This window comes from Scyliorhinus canicula, chromosome 2, assembly GCF_902713615.1.
Source record: "Scyliorhinus canicula chromosome 2, sScyCan1.1, whole genome shotgun sequence".
Lineage (NCBI taxonomy): Eukaryota > Metazoa > Chordata > Chondrichthyes > Carcharhiniformes > Scyliorhinidae > Scyliorhinus > Scyliorhinus canicula.
The window spans coordinates 287,333,559-287,350,260 of NC_052147.1; the positions used below are offsets into that span (position 1 = coordinate 287,333,559).

A 16,702-nucleotide genomic window follows, 5' to 3' on the forward strand; every position below is an offset into this window, starting at 1 on the left:
CCACCACCTCCCTCTGTATTCTATGTGATAGCCAGTTACTTATCCAATTGGCCAAATTTCCCTCTATCCCACACCTCCTTACTTTCTGCATGAGCCGACCATGGGGAACATTATCAAACGCCTTACTAAAATCCATGTATACGACATCAACTACTCTACCTTCATCTACACACTTAGTTACCTCCTCAAAGAATTCAATCAAATTTGAGGGGCAAGACTTACCCCTCACAAATCCATGTTGACTATCCCGGATTAAGATGCATTTTTCCAAATGGTCATAAATCCTATCCCTCAGGACCTTTTCCATTAACTTACCGACTGCCTAAGTAAGACTAACTGGCCTATAATTACCAGGGTCATTCCTATTCCCTTTCTTGAACAGAGGAACAACATTCGCCACTCTCCAGTCCTCTGGCACTATCCCCGTGGACAATGAGGACCCAAAGATCAAAGCCAAAGGCTCTGCAATCTCATCCCTTGCCTCCCAAAGAATCCTTGGATATATCCCATCTGGCCCAGGGGACTTGTTGACCCGAAGGTTTTTCAAAATGGCTAACACATCTTCCCTCAGACGCACAGTAGCATTGTGAATAGCACAATCGCTTCACAGCTCCAGGGTCCCAGATTCGATTCCGTCTGTGCGGAGTCTGCACATCCACCCCGTGTGTGCATGGGTTTCCTCCAGGTGCTCCGGTTTCCTCCCACAGTCCAAAGATGTGCAAGTTAGGTGGATTGGACATGATAAATTGCCCTTAGTGTCCAAAATTGCCCTTAGTGTTGGGTGGGGTTACTGGGTTATGGGGATAGGGTGGAGGTATTGACCTTGTGTAGGGTGCTCTTTCCAGGAGCTGGTGCAGACTCGATGGGCCGAATGGCCTCCTTCTGCACTGTAAATACTATGATCTACCTTCCTCCTCCAGCCTACCTGCCTGAATCTCACACACATCCTGTACAGTGTGTGCAGGAGGGTTTTCTGAAACAGTATGTAGACAGGCCAACAAGGGGCGAGGCCACATTGGATTTGGTACTGGGTAATGAACCCGGCCAGGTGTTAGATTTAGATGTAGGTCAGCACTTTGGTGATAGTGATCACAACTCGGTTATGTTTACTTTAGCAATGGGCAGGGATAGGTATATACCGCAAGGCAAGAATTATAGCTGGGGGAAAGGCAATTATGATGCTATTCGGCAAGATTTAGGATGTATAGGATGGGGAAGGAAACTGCAGGGGATGGGTACAATCGAAATGTGGAGCTTTTTCAAGGAACAGCTACTGCGTGTCCTTGATAAGTATGTACCTGTCAGGCAGGGAGGAAGTTGTCGAGCAAGGGAACCGTGGTTTACTAAGGAAGTTGAAGCACTTGTCAAGAGGAAGAAGAAGGCTTATGTTAGGATGAGACATGAAGGCTCAGTTAGGGCACTTGAGAGTTACAAGTTAGCCAGGAAGGACCTAAAGGGAGAGTTAAGAAGAGCGAGGAGAGGACACGAAAAGTCGTTGGCGGATAGGATCAAGGAAAACCCTAAGGCTTTCTATAGGTATATCAGGAACAAAAGAATGACTCGAGTAAGATTAGGGCCAATCAAGGATAGTAGTGGAAAGTTGTGTGTGGAATCAGAGGAGATAGGGGAAGCGTTAAATGGATATTTTTCGTCAGTGTTTACACTGGAGAAAGACAATGTTGTCGAGGAGAACACTCAGGTTCAGTCGACCAGGCTAGATGGAATTGAGGTTCAAAAGGAGGAGGTGTTAGCAATTTTGGAAAATGTCAAAATAGATAAGTCCCCTGGGCCAGATGGGATTTATCCTAGGATTCTCTGGGAAGCCAGGGAGGAAATTGCAGAGCCTTTGTCCTTGATCTTTATGTTGTCTTTGTCGACAGGAATAGTGCCGGAAGACTGGAGGATAGCAAATGTTGTCCCCTTGTTCAAGAAGGGGAGTAGAGACAACCCTGGTAATTATAGACCTGTGAGCCTTACTTCGGTTGTGGGTAAAATGTTGGAAAAGGTTATAAGAGATAGGGTTCATAATCATCTTGAAAAGAACAAGTTGATTAGCGATAGTCAACACGGTTTTGTGAAGGGTAGGTCATGCCTCACAAACCTTATTGAGTTTTTTGAGAAGGTGACCAAACAGGTGGATCAGGGTAAAGTGGTTGATGTGGTATATAGGGATTTCAGTAAGGCGTTTGATAAGGTTCCCCACGGTAGGCTATTGCAGAAAATAAGGAAGTATGGGATTGAAGGTGATTTAGCGGTTTGGATCAGTAATTGGCTAGCTGAAAGAAGACAGAGGGTGGTGGTTGATGGCAAATGTTCATCCTGGAGTTCAGTTACTAGTGGTGTACCGCAAGGATCTGTTTTGGGGCCACTGCTGTTTGTCATTTTTATAAATGACCTGGAAGAGGGTGTAGAAGGATGGGTTAGTAAATTTGCAGATGACACGAAGGTCGGTGGCGTTGTGGATAGTGCTGAAGGATGTTATAGGATACAGAGGGACATAGATAAGCTGCAGAGCTGGGCTGAGAGGTGGCAGATGGAGTTTAATGCGGAAAAGTGTGAGGTGGTTCACTTTGGAAGGAGTAACAGGAATGCAGAGTACTGGGCTAATGGCAAGATTCTTGGTAGTGTAGATGAACAGAGAGATCTCGGCATCCAGGTACATAAATCCCTGAAAGTTGCCACCCAGGTTAATAGGGCTGTTAAGAAGGCATATGGTGTGCTAGCCTTTATCAGCAGGGGGATTGAGTTTCGGAGCCACATGGTCATGCTGCAGCTGTACATAACTCTGGTGCGGCCGCACCTGGAGTACTGCGTGCAGTTCTGGTCACCACATTATAGGAAGGATGTGGAAGCTTTGGAAAGGGTTCAGAGGAGATTTACTAGGATGTTGCCTGGTATGGAGGGAAGGTCTTACGAGGAAAGGCTCAGGGACTTGAGGTTGTTTTCGTTAGAGAGGAGAAGGCTGAGAGGTGACTTAATAGAGACATATAAGATAGTCAGAGGGTTAGATAGGGTGGACAGTGAGAGTCTTTTTCCTCGGATGGTGATGACCAACACGAGGGGACATAGCTTTAAATTGAGGGGTGAGAGATATAGGACAGATGTCAGAGGCAGTTTCTTTACTCAGAGAGTAGTAGGGGTGTGGAACGCCCTGCCTGCAACAGTAGTAGACTCGCCAACTTTAAGGGCATTTAAGTGGTCGCTGGATAGACATATGGATGAAAATGGAATAGTGTAGGTCAGATAGTTTCACAGGTCGGCGCAACATCGAGGGCCGAAGGGCCCGTACTGCGCTGTAGTGTTCTATATTCTATATTCTATCCTCAAAAACATGGCCTCTCTCCTTGGTGAACACTGAAGAAAAGTATTCATTCAATGCCTCTCCTATCTCTTCTGACTCCATGCACAAGTTCCCACTACTATCCTTGACCGGCCCTAACCTCACCCCGGTCATTCTTTATTTCTGACATAAGAGTAAAAAGCCTTGGGGTTTTCATTAATCCGACCCGTCAAGGACTTCTCATGCCCCCTCCTAGCTCTCCTAAGCCCTTTTTTTCAGCTCATCCCTTGCTACCTTGTAACCCTCAAGCGACCCAACTGAACCTTGTTTTCTCATCCTTACATACGCTTCCTTTTCCCTCTTGACAAGACATTCAACCTCTTTTGTGAACCATGGTTCCCTCACACGGCCATTTCCTCCCTGCCTGACAGGGACATACCTATCAAGGACACGCTTGTTCCTTGAACAAGCTCCACTTTTCATTTGTGCCTTTCCCTGACAGTTTCTGTTCCCATCTTATGCTCCCTAATTCTTGCCTAATCACATCATAATTACCCCTCCCCCAATTATAAACCTTGCCCTGCCGTATGGCCCTATCCCTCTCCATTGCAATAGTGAAAGACACCGAATTGTGGTCACTATCTCCAAAGTGCTCTCCCACAAACAAATCTAACACTTGGCCCAGTTCATTACCCAGTACCAAACCCAATGTGGCCCCCCCTCTTGTCGGCTTATCCACATATTGTGTCAGGAAACCCTCCTGCACACACTGTACAAAAACTGCCCCATCCGAACTGTTCGACCTATAGAGGTTCTAATCAATATTTGGAAAGTTAAAGTCACCCATGACAACTACCCTGTGACTATTATGGAATATTATCCTTTGTAATAAGAGGAGTTAAACATGAAAGGGAGGTGCTTATCTTCAGTTATGCAGGACAGGCTGGGTCTGTTTCCACTGCAGTTTAGACGAGTGAGGGGTGATTGAAGTTGAAAAGATTCTAAACGGTCTCAACAAGGTGGACGTAGAAAGGATGACGAGTCTTTTGGGCTAGTCTAGAACCAGGGGGACTGTTTGTAAATTAGAGGTTGCCCTTTCTGGCAGAGGAGGAGGAGAAATGTTCTGATGTTTCTGCGACTTTAGAACTCGGCCTCAGAAGGTGGTGGAGGTCAGGGGTCAGTGAATATTTTTAAGGTGGAGGTAGATTGATTTTTGTTGCGCAAAGGAATCAAAGAAGGGTGTTAACGGTCTACTTCTGCTCCTATTTCATAGGTGCGTATGAGTCCGTGTGACTATTCAAGAACAGACTTGAAACATTAACTGAGTGACTGCACAGACGCTGTCAGACCTGATGAGATCTGTTTCAGATCTCCAGTATTTTGCTTTGATCACAGGTTAGATTGTTTCAAATGGTCCATTCAAGGTACTAGAGACATTTTTTGAAGTTAACCAGGCTACAGAAACAGTAAGAAGTCTTACAACACCAGGTTAAAGTCCAACAGGTTTCTTTGAAATCACTAGCTTTTGGAGCATAGCTCCTTCCTCAATGCTACAGAAAGGCACATAGATACATAGAAGATCGGAGCAGGAGGAGGCCTTTTGGCCCTTCGAGCCTGCTCCACCATTCATCACCATCATGGCTGATCATCCAACTCAATAGCCTAATCCTGCTTTCTCCCCATAGCCTTTGATTCCATTCTCCTCAAGTGCTATATCCAGCCGCCTCTTGAATATATTCAATGTTTTAGCATCAACTACTTCCTGTGGTAATGAATTCCACAGGCTCACCACTCTTTGGGTGAAGAAATGTCTCCTTATCTCTGTCTGAAATGGTTTACCCTGAATCCTCAGGCTGTGACCCCTGGTTCTGGACACACCCATCATTGGTAACATCTTCCCTGCATCTACCCTGTCCAGTTGCTGATACTCGAGAGAGAGAGAGAGAGCCTGCAAGGGGGAAACTGTTCCACCTGGTGTCCATACCTGACCATTTTTCACCGAGCTCACAGTGAAATTGGGGGCGCAGATTGGTGGGCAGCGATCTTTGCAGTCTGGATGGGTCACCACATTACAGCGACGACACTTCAAAGCCATTCTCCCAAATCTGATCCGTTTCCCACAGGGAACGCACGCCTCCGGCATAATGATCTGAGGGACAAGAAAAGGTAACTTCAAACAACGCACGACCTACAGCTCACTGACCAAGGCAAAGGAATGACCCAATTAAAACTGGCACTGTGGCGTGGGAGAGACCAGGGGGCAGTATTTCACACGGCCCTATCCGCCCCTTCCCCACCAACCCCCCGTCAGTCCCTCCACCCTCCCCCGCTATTTGATAAGATCCTGACTGATCTGACTGTGATCCGAGCTCTTCCCCTGATTTCCAATGTCTGGGATGGTATTTGTATCCCCGATAGTGACCTGCCATTTCCTTATTCTCCATTATTAATTCTCTATCTTTACTCCCTGAACGATTATCACTCTCTTTCCTATTTTCCTCTTTAAATAGCTGTAGAAATTCTTACCATCTCTTTAGATTTCTGGCTAGCTTTTTCTCATTCTCCAATTTCCCCCTATGTTATAAATCTTTTAGTTCTTTTTTGCTATTCTTTATATTCTCTCCAACCATTTGATCTTCCATTAACCTTTGGAAAATTCTGTATTTTTGTTTAAATTTCAGATCAAACTTCTTTCATTCTGTAGAGATGCATGTCTCTCACATTTATTTGTTTCAATAAAAAACATCGTACTAAATTCCCCGAAACTTCAGTAGATACAGGCCCACCTTTTCTAAGATAAGCCCCTCACCCCAGGGATTAGTTGAGTGAACGTTCTCTGTTCTGCTTCCAACACTTATATACGCTTTCAAATAACAAGTTCAAAACTGTACTCCGTATTCCAGAATTGGCCTCACCAAGGCCCAGTACAGCTGCAGTACCCCTGACGCATGTGATCTACATAAATGATCTGGAGGAAGGTATAGGTGGTCTGATTAGCAAGTTTGCAGATGATACTAAGATTGGTGGAGTTGCAGATAGAGAAGAGGACTGTCAGAGAATACAGCAAAATATAGATAGATTGGAGAGTTGGGCAGAGAAATGGCAGATGGAGTTCATCCAGGCAAATGCGAGGTGATGCATTTTGGAAGATCCAATTCAAGAGCGGACTATATGGTCAATGGAAGGGTCTTGGGGAAAATTGATGTACAGAGAGATCTGGGAGTTCAGGTCCATTGTACCCTGAAGGTGGCAATGCAGGTTGATAAGAGTGGTCAAGAAGGCATACAGCATGCTTGCCTTCATCGGACGGGATATTGAGTACAAGAGTCGGCAGGTCATGTTACAGTTGTATAGGACTTTGGTTAGGCCACATTTGGAATACTGCGTGCAGTTCTGGTCACCACATTACCAGAAGGATGTGGATGCCTTGGAGAGGGTGCAGAGGAGGTTCACCAGGATGTTGCCTGGTATGGAGGGTGCTAGCTATGAAGAAAGGTTGAGTAGATTAGGATTGTTTTCATTGGAAAGACGGAGGTTGAGGGGGGACCTGATTGAGGTCTACAAAATTATGAGAGGTATGGACAGGGTGGATAGCAACAAGCATTTTCCAAGAGTGGGGGTGTCAGTTACAAGGGCTCACGATTTCAAGGTGAGAGGGGGAAAGTTTAAGGGAGATGTGCGTGGAAAGTTTTTTACGCAGAGGGTGGTGGGTGCCTGGAACGCTTTGCCAGCGGAGGTGGTAGAGGCGGGCACGATAGCATCATTTAAGATGCATCTAGACGGGTATATGAATGGGCGGGGAACAGAGGGAAGTAGATCCTTGGAAAATAGGCGACAGGTTTAGATAAAGGATCTGGATCGGCGCAGGCTGGGAGGGCCGAAGGACCTGTTCCTGTGCTGTAATTTTCTTTGTTCTTTGTTCATAGTAACAGCCGTATACACCATCTGTACCACCATTTATAAAGGGGAAATCAGAGTAAGAAACACCTTTGATTACGGGTGGATAGTGAGCGGGGAAATTCGGGCAGTTCAAATAATCCCCTAGTCCATAACACCCTCCTACAAGTGTAATCGTAACATGTACTGGGCCTGAGATACCGTTTGGAAATGCAAGTACACAAGCTCCTCTTTATCTGCCCTGCTTGCTACTTCCTCAAAACTCAGATTCATTAAACACAAGACCCCCTTCACCAGCAATGTCCATTATGCCTCATCACATCATGACTCGAACCATAGGTTTTCCCTGTGACAGACTAACAGGCCCTTAATTTCCTGATTTCTGACCCTCTCGTCTCTTGAAGAAACATTACATTAGCTTGTGTCTTTCCCAATCGGCCAATTAAGAGTGTGTGTCCTTTTACCGTTTTAGAGACAAAGATATGTGGTCTGGTTTGGGCCGTGTTCCCTGGGGTTGTGAATGGATCTGGAGATGGTGCTTCTGGAAGAGCTTGGTCAGTCACCAGGGTTTGCTGGTTTCCTGCAATGCAGTCCTCTGGGATCTGCTCTGTAACAGAAGGGACACAAAGTCATCGAGCTTCCCTCAATATTGTCGTTGGGCAAATCTCAGCACAAACGATACAGGTCACAGGTCATTCCTGTGGACGACCAAACCTCGGGATCTTTCTTTGCAATCAGCGAAACACTTATCAGTTCCTGGGAGCTGGGTGGAGTGGCTCAGATTACAAAGTAAAGTTTTGCCTGCAAGCTGTGATTGCGAAAAGCAATAATATCCCAAATTTCATTGCTATTCATGTTGTGAGCTGTGAGAACCACGGGCAGGATTCTCCAATCCTGAGGCTAAGTGTTGACGCCGTTGTAAACACCGTCGCGTTTTACACCCGGCATCAACAGGCCCCCAGGAGCAGGGATCCTGCCCCGCACAGGTGGGCAGCACGGTACCGGAGAGCCTCGCACTGCTCCAGCTCCAGGGGGCAGCACGGCAACGGAGAGCCTCGCGCTGCTCCAGCTGCTGATACCGGCATCAATAGAAAATAGAAATAGGAAATGGCTTATTGTCACAAGTAGGCTTCAATGAAGTTACTGTGAAAAGCCCCTAGTCGCCACATTCCGGCGCCTGTCCGGGGAGGCTGGTACGGGAATCGAACCGTGCTGCTGGCCTGCTTGGTCTGCTTTCAAAGCCAGCGATTTAGCCCAGTGAGCTAAACAAGCCCCTAAACGGGCGCCACGGGTCTGCGCATGCGGCTGCGACCCCGCGGAGCTTCCTTCTCCGCGCCAGTCCCAACGCAACATAGCGCAGAGCTACAGGGGCCCGGCACGGACTAAAGGAGGCCCCAACTAGGAGAAGCCGGCCCGCCGATCGGTAGGCCCTGATCGGAGGCCAGGCAACGCTGGAGGCCCCCCACGCCCCCGTGTAGAGCCCCGACTGGCGCCGTGCCAACGCCAATGGCGCCGATTCTCCGGTGACCGGTAACCGGAGAATCGGTTGGACCGGCGTCACGTGAATCACACCCACCCCCGCCAATTCTCAGACACGGCCCGGGGTCAGAGAATCCCGCCCAACATTTCTGTTTCAGGTCAACCTATTCTGAAGGGGTGAGGTGGTGGTGGGAATTGAAGATAAAATAAACATCCTGTGAGCCTTGTGAAAGTATGTCCTCCAATGGAGATCAGAGGTATGACCGGGAGGGGTGTGCGAGGGGGTTCCAGAGTCGGCGAGAGGCCGGAAGGGGGTTCCAGAGTCGGCGAGGGGCCGGGAGGGGGTTCCAGAGTCGGCGAGGGGCCGGAAGGGGATCCAGAGTCGGCGAGGGGCCGGAGGGGGTTCCAAAGTCGGCGAGGGGCCGGAGAGGGTTCCAGAGTCGGCGAGGGGCCGGAGGGGGTTCCAGAGTCGGCGAGGGGCCGGAGGGGGTTCCAGAGTCGGCGAGGGGCCGGAGGGAGTTCCAGAGTCGGCGAGGGGCCGGAGGGGGATCCAGAGCCGGCGAGGGGCCGGAGGGGGTTCCAGAGTCGGCGAGGGGCCGGAGGGGGTTCCAGAGTCGGCGAGGGGCCCGGAGGGGGTTCCAGAGTCGGCGAGGGGCCCGGAGGGGGTTCCAGAGTCGGCGAGGGGCCGGAGGGGGGTTCCAGAGTCGGCGAGGGGCCGGAGGGGGTTCCAGAGTCGGCGAGGGGCCGGAGATGGTTCCAGAGTCGGCGAGGGGCCGGAGGGGGTTCCAGAGTCGGCGAGGGGCCGGAGGGGGTTCCAGAGTCGGCGAGGGGCCGGAGGGGGTTCCAGAGTCGGCGAGGGGCCGGAGGGGGTTCCAGAGTCGGCGAGGGGCCGGAGGGGGTTCCAGAGTCGGCGAGAGGCCAAAGGGGGTTCCAGAGTCGGTGAGGGGCCGGAGGGGGTTCCAGAGGCAGCGAGGGGCCGGAGGGGGTTCCAGAAACAGCGAGGGGGCAGAGGGTGTTCCAGAGTCGGCGAGGGGCCGGAGGGGGTTCCAGAGGCAGCGAGGGGGCGGAGGGGGTTCCAGAGGCAGCGAGGTGGCAGAGGTGGTTCCAGAGTCGGCGAGGGGCCGGAGGGGGTTCCAGAGGCGGCGAGGGGGCAGAGGGGGTTCCAGAAGCGGCGAGGGGGCAGAGGGGGTTCCAGAAGCGGCGAGGGGGCAGAGGGGGTTCCAGAAGCGGCGAGGGGGCGGAGGGGGTTCCAGAAGCGGCGAGGGGGCGGAGGGGGTTCCAGAGTCGGCGAGGGGCCGGAGGGGGTTCGAGAGTCGGCGAGGGGCCGGAGGGGGTACCAGAGTCGGCGAGGGGCCGGAGGGGGTTCCAGAGTCGGCGAGGGGCCGGAGGGGGTTCCAGATGCAGCGAGGGGCCGGAGGGGGTTCCAGAGTCGGCGAGGGAGCGGAGGGGGTTCCAGAGTCGGCGAGGGAGCGGAGGGGGTTCCAGAGTCGGCGAAGGGCCATAGGGGGTTCTAGAGTCGGCGAGGGGCCGGAGGGGGTTCCAGAGGTAGCGAGGGGGCAGAGGGGGTTCCAGAGGGAGCGAGGAGGCAGAGGGGGTTCCGGCAGGAGCGAGGGGCCGGATGGGGTTCCGGAGGGAGCGAGGGGCCGGATGGGGTTCCGGAGGGAGCAAGGGGCCGGATGGGGTTCCGGAGGGAGCAAGGGGCCGGATGGGGTTCCGGAGGGAGCAAGGGGCCGGATGGGGTTCCGGAGGGAGCGAGGGGCCGGATGGGGTTCCGGAGGGAGCGAGGGGCCGGATGGGTTTCCGGAGGGAGGGAGGAGGCAGAGGGGGTTCCAGAGGCAGCGAGGGGCCGGAGGGGGTTCCAGAGGCAGCGAGGGGCCGGAGGGGGTTCCAGAGGCAGCGAGGGGCCGGAGGGGGTTCCAGAGGCAGCGAGGTAGCAGAGGTGGTACCAGAGGCAGCGAGGGGGCAGAGGGGGTTCCAGAGTCGGCTAGGGGCCGGAGGGGGTTCCAGAGTCGGCGAGGGGCCGGAGGGGGTTCCAGAGTTGGCGAAGGGTCGGAGGGGGTTCCAGAGTCGGCGAGGGGCCGGAGGGGGTTCCAGAGATGGCGAGGGGCCGGAGGGGGTTCCAGAGATGGCGAGGGGCCGGAGGGGGTTCCAGAGTCAGCGAGGGGCCAGAGGGGGTTCCAGAGATGGCGAGGGGCCAGAGGGGGTTCCAGAGATGGCGAGGGGCCAGAGGGGGTTCCAGAGTCGGCGAGGGGCCGGAGGGGGTTCCAGAGGCAGCGAGGGGGCGGAGGGGGTTCCAGAGGCAGCGAGGTGGCAGAGGTGGTTCCAGAGATGGCGAGGGGCCAGAGGGGGTTCCAGAGTCGGCGAGGGGCCGGAGGGGGTTCCAGAGTCGGCGAGGGGCCGGAGGGGGTTCCAGAGTCGCCGAGGGGCCGGAGGGGGTTCCAGAGTCGGCGAGGGGCCGGAGGGGGTTCCAGAGGCGGCGAGGGGCCGGAGGGGGTTCCAGAGATGGCGAGGGGCCGGAGGGGGTTCCAGAGTCGGCGAGGGGCCAGAGGGTGTTCCAGAGATGGCGAGGGGCCGGAGGGGGTTCCAGAGTCGGCGAGGGGCCAGAGGGGGTTCCAGAGATGGCGAGGGGCCAGAGGGGGTTCCAGAATCGGCGAGGGGGCAGAGGGGGTTCCAGTTTCGGCGAGAGGCCAAAGGGGGTTCCAGAGTCGGCGAGGGGCCAAAGGGGGTTCCAGAGGCAGCGAGGGGCCGGAGGGGGTTCCAGAAACAGCGAGGGGGCAGAGGGTGTTCCAGAGTCGGCGAGGGGCCGGAGGGGGTTCCAGAGTCGGCGAGGGGGCGGAGGGTGTTCCAGAGGCAGCGAGGGGGCGGAGGGGGTTCCAGAGGCAGCGAGGGGGTGGAGGGGGTTCCAGAGTCGGCGAGGGGCCGGAGGGGGTTCCAAAGGCAGCGAGGGGGCAGAGGGGGTTCCAGAGGCAGCGAGGGGGCAGAGGGGGTTCCAGAGTCGGCGAGGGGCCGGAGGGGGTTCCAGAGGCAGCGAGGGGGTGGAGGGGGTTCCAGAGTCGGCGAGGGGCCGGAGGGGGTTCCAAAGGCAGCGAGGGGGCAGAGGGGGTTCCAGAGGCAGCGAGGGGGCAGAGGGGGTTCCAGAGTCGGCGAGGGGCCGGAGGGGGTTCCAAAGGCAGCGAGGGGGCAGAGGGGGTTCCAGAGGCAGTGAGGGGGCAGAGGGGGTTCCAGAGGCGGCTAGGGGCCGGAGGGGGTTCCAGAGACAGTGAGGGGGCAGAGGGGGTTACAGAGGCAGCGAGGGAGCAGAGGGGGTTCCAGAGGCGGCTAGGGGCTGGAGGGGGTTCCAGAGACAGTGAGGGGGCAGAGGGGGTCCCAGAGGCACGGAGGGGGCAGAGGGGGTTCCAGAGGCAGCGAGGGGGCAGAGGGGGTTCCAGAGGCAGCAAGGGAGCAGAGGGGGTTCCAGAGGCGGCTAGGGGCTGGAGGGGGTTCCAGAGACAGTGAGGGGGCAGAGGGGGTCCCAGAGGCAGCGAGGGGGCAGAGGGGGTTCCAGAGGCAGCGAGGGGGCTGAGGGGGTTCCAGAGGCAGCGAGGGGGCAGAGGGGGTTCCAGAGGGAGCAGAGGGGGTTCCAGAGGGGGCGAGGGGCCGGAGGGGGTTCCAGAGGGAGGGAGGGGCCGGATGGAGTTCCGGAGGGAGGGAGGGGCCGGATGGAGTTCCGGAGGGAGGGAGGGGCCGGATGGAGTTCCGGAGGGAGCGAGGGGGCAGAGGGGGTTCCAGAGGGAGGGAGGGGCCGGATGGAGTTCCGGAGGGAGGGAGGGGCCGGATGGAGTTCCGGAGGGAGGGAGGGGCCGGATGGAGTTCCGGAGGGAGCGAGGGGGCAGAGGGGGTTCCAGAGGCAGCGAGGGGGCAGAGGGGGTTCCAGAGGCAGTGAGGGGGCAGAGGGGTTCCAGAGGCGGCTAGGGGCCGGAGGGGGTTCCAGAGACAGTGAGGGGGCAGAGGGGGTTACAGAGGCAGCGAGGGAGCAGAGGGGGTTCCAGAGGCGGCTAGGGGCTGGAGGGGGTTCCAGAGACAGTGAGGGGGCAGAGGGGGTCCCAGAGGCACGGAGGGGGCAGAGGGGGTTCCAGAGGCAGCGAGGGGGCAGAGGGGGTTCCAGAGGCAGCAAGGGAGCAGAGGGGGTTCCAGAGGCGGCTAGGGGCTGGAGGGGGTTCCAGAGACAGTGAGGGGGCAGAGGGGGTCCCAGAGGCAGCGAGGGGGCAGAGGGGGTTCCAGAGGCAGCGAGGGGGCTGAGGGGGTTCCAGAGGCAGCGAGGGGGCAGAGGGGGTTCCAGAGGGAGCAGAGGGGGTTCCAGAGGGAGCGAGGGGCCGGATGGGGTTCCAGAGGGAGGGAGGGGCCGGATGGAGTTCCGGAGGGAGGGAGGGGCCGGAGGGAGTTCCGGAGGGAGGGAGGGGCCGGATGGGGTTCCGGAGGGAGCGAGGGGGCGGAGGGGGTTCCAGAGGGAGGGAGGGGCCGGATGGAGTTCCGGAGGGAGGGAGGGGCCGGATGGAGTTCCGGAGGGAGGGAGGGGCCGGATGGAGTTCCGGAGGGAGCGAGGGGGCAGAGGGGGTTCCAGAGGCAGCGAGGGGGCAGAGGGGGTTCCAGAGGCAGCGAGGGGGCGGAGGGGGTTCCAGAGGCAGCGAGGGGGCAGAGGGGGTTCCAGAGGCAGCGAGGAGGCGGAGGGGGTTCCAGAGTCTGCGAGGGGCCGGTGGGGGTTCCAGAGGTGCGAGGGGGCAGAGGGGGTTCCAGAGGGAGCAAGGGGGCAGAGGGGGTTCCAGAGGCAGCGAGGGGGCAGAGGGGGTTCCGGAGGCAGCGAGGGGGCAGAGGGGGTTCCGGAGGCAGCGAGGGGGCAGAGGGGGTTCCAGAGGCAGCGAGGGGGCCGGTGGGGGTTCCAGAGGCAGCGAGGGGGCAGAGGGGGTTCCAGAGGGAGCGAGGGGGCAGAGGGGGTTCCAGAGGGAGAGAGGGGGCAGAGGGGGTTCCGGAGGGGGCAGAGGGGGTTCCAGAGGGAGCGAGGGGGCAGAGCGGGTTCCGGAGGCAGCGAGGGGGCAGAGGGGGTTCCAGAGGGAGCGAGGGGGCAGAGGGGGTTCCTGAGGGAGCGAGGGGGCAGAGGGGGTTCCAGAGGGAGCGAGGGGGCAGAGGGGGTTCCAGAGGGAGCAAGGGGGCAGAGGGGGTTCCAGAGGGAGCGAGGGGGCAGAGGGGGTTCCAGAGGGAGCGAGGGGCTGGATGGGGTCCCGGAGGGAGCGAGGGGCCGGATGGGGTTCCAGAGGGAGCGAGGGGGCAGAGGGGGTTCCAGAGGGAGCAGAGGGGGTTCCAGAGGGAGCGAGGGGCCGGATGGGGTTCCAGAGGGAGGGAGGGGCCGGATGGAGTTCCGGAGGGAGGGAGGGGCCGGATGGAGTTCCGGAGGGAGGGAGGGGCCGGATGGAGTTCCGGAGGGAGCGAGGGGGCAGAGGGGGTTCCAGAGGGAGGGAGGGGCCGGATGGAGTTCCGGAGGGAGGGAGGGGCCGGATGGAGTTCCGGAGGGAGGGAGGGGGCGGAGGGGGTTCCGGAGGGAGCGAGGGGGCAGAGGGGGTTCCAGAGGCAGCGAGGGGGCAGAGGGGGTTCCAGAGGCAGCGAGGGGGCGGAGGGGGTTCCAGAGTCTGCGAGGGGCCGGTGGGGGTTCCAGAGGTGCGAGGGGGCAGAGGGGGTCCCAGAGGCACGGAGGGGGCAGAGGGGGTTCCAGAGGCAGCGAGGGGGCGGAGGGGGTTCCAGAGTCTGCGAGGGGCCGGTGGGGGTTCCAGAGGTGCGAGGGGGCAGAGGGGGTCCCAGAGGCACGGAGGGGGCAGAGGGGGTTCCAGAGGCAGCGAGGGGGCAGAGGGGGTTCCAGAGGCAGCGAGGGGGCAGAGGGGGTTCCGGAGGCAGCGAGGGGGCAGAGGGGGTTCCGGAGGCAGCGAGGGGGCAGAGGGGGGTTCCAGAGGCAGCGAGGGGGCCGGTGGGGGTTCCAGAGGCAGCGAGGGGGCAGAGGGGGTTCCAGAGGGAGCGAGGGGGCAGAGGGGGTTCCAGAGGGAGCGAGGGGGCAGAGGGGGCTCCGGAGGGGGCAGAGGGGGGTCCAGAGGGAGCGAGGGGGCAGAGCGGGTTCCGGAGGCAGCGAGGGGGCAGAGGGGGTTCCAGAGGGAGCGAGGGGGCAGAGGGGGTTCCTGAGGGAGCGAGGGGGCAGAGGGGGTTCCAGAGGGAGCGAGGGGGCAGAGGGGGTTCCAGAGGGAGCAAGGGGGCAGAGGGGGTTCCAGAGGGAGCGAGGGGGCAGAGGGGGTTCCAGAGGGAGCGAGGGGCTGGATGGGGTCCCGGAGGGAGCGAGGGGGCAGAGGGAGCGAGGGGCTGGATGGGGTTCCGGAGGGAGCGAGGGGCCGGATGGGGTTCCGGAGGGAGCTGAGGGCTTTGGGGATGGAGGAGATTACAGGGAAAGGAGGGGAGGTTGTGGAGGGAGTTGTAAAGAAGCTGAGAAGTTGAGGTATTGCTGGAGCAGAGGTCAGTGCAGGTCAGTAAGCAGAGGGAGGTGGGTGAACAGGAAGCAGTGCTACCATACCCCCTCTGACCCACAAACCTGCCAACCGGGGTTGTAGCTTGTTGCTGTCAGCACGCCGTCGGCGGACCAGCTCCCTCGGGGAGTCTGAGCGAATCTCACACTCACTTCCTGTTCTACTGTCCACTGTGTCGCTGTCCTGGAATCAACAGAAAGACAGATGATACTGGCATTTCTATGGCACCTTTCAGCATTTCGAAAGTGTTTACAGCCAACTAAAGGCAGTGACATTGTGGTATTGTCACGAGGCCAGTAATCCAGAGACCCAGGATAATGTTCAGGGGACCCGCGTTCAAATCCCACCACGGCAGGCGATGGGATTAAACTCAATCTGCAATTGTCGTAAAACCCATCTGGGTCACTAATGTCCTTTAGGGAAGGGAATCTGCCGTCCTTACCCGGTCTGGCCTACATGTGACTCCAGACCCACAGCAATGTGACCGAGTGAGACACTCAGTTGAATTAAATCTCTACGGAAACACTAAAGGAATGAAGCCGGACGGACCACCCGGAATCGACCCAGGCACGGAAAGCCGGACGGACCACCCGGAATCGACCCAGGCACCGGAAACGACAACGGCAAACCCAGCCCTGCCCCCCAGCCCTGCCCCCCAACCCTGCCCCCCAGCCCTGCCCCCCAGCCCTGCCCACCAGCCCTGCCCCCCCAGCCCTGCCCCCCCAGCCCTGTCCCCCAGCCCTGCCCCCCAGCCCTGCCCCCCAGCCCTGCCCCCCAGCCCTGCCCCCAGCCCTGCCCCCCAGCCCTGCCCCCCCAGCCCTGCCCCCCAGCCCTGCCCCCCAGCCCTGCCCCCCAGCCCTGCCCCCCCAGCCCTGCCCCCCCAGCCCTGCCCCCCCAGCCCTGCCCCCCAGCCCTGCCCCCCCAGCCCTGCCCCCCCAGCCCTGCCCCCCAGCCCTGCCCCCCAGCCCTGCCCACCAGCCCTGCCCCCCAGCCCTGCCCCCCAGCCCTGCCCCCCAGCCCTGCCCCCCAGCCCCCCAGCCCTGCCCCCCAGCCCCCCAGCCCTGCCCCCCAGCCCTGCAACAACCTCCTTACTAACATCTGGGGGCTTGTCCCACAGACTGGTCAAGCCTGACATAGTCACACTCTCAGAATCAAACCTTACAGACAATGTCCCAGACCCACTATCCCCATCCCTGGGTATGGTCTGTATCACCGGCCGGACAGACCCAGCAGAGGTGGCCGGGGGCACAGTGGGATACAGCCGGGAAGGAGGTACCCTGGGAGTCGTCAACATCGACTCTGGACCCCATGAAGTCTCCTGGCTTCAGGTTAAACATGGGGAAGGAAACCTCCTGCTGATTACCACATACCGGCCACCATCAGCTGATCAATCAGTTACTCCTCCATGTTGGACACCACTTGGAGGAAGCACTGAGGGTGGCAAGGGCACAGAATATACTCTGGGTGGGGGACTTCAATGTCCATTACCAAGAGTGGCTGGGTAGCACCA

General features: G+C 58.0%; 1 protein-coding gene across 1 annotated transcript in view; it reads right to left on the reverse strand.

Annotated features, from left to right (window-relative positions):
- The window catches only part of LOC119962469 (rac GTPase-activating protein 1-like), a 76,116-nt gene that overhangs the window by 28,136 nt on the left and 31,278 nt on the right, over nt 1–16,702 (reverse strand). The window contains exons 7-9 of the mRNA XM_038790421.1: nt 15,258–15,375; nt 7,642–7,784; nt 5,265–5,429 (exon numbers count right to left, since the gene is read on the reverse strand). Of these exons, the coding sequence (XP_038646349.1) occupies nt 5,265–5,429; nt 7,642–7,784; nt 15,258–15,375 (426 nt within the window). The remainder of the gene's footprint in view (nt 1–5,264; nt 5,430–7,641; nt 7,785–15,257; nt 15,376–16,702) is intronic.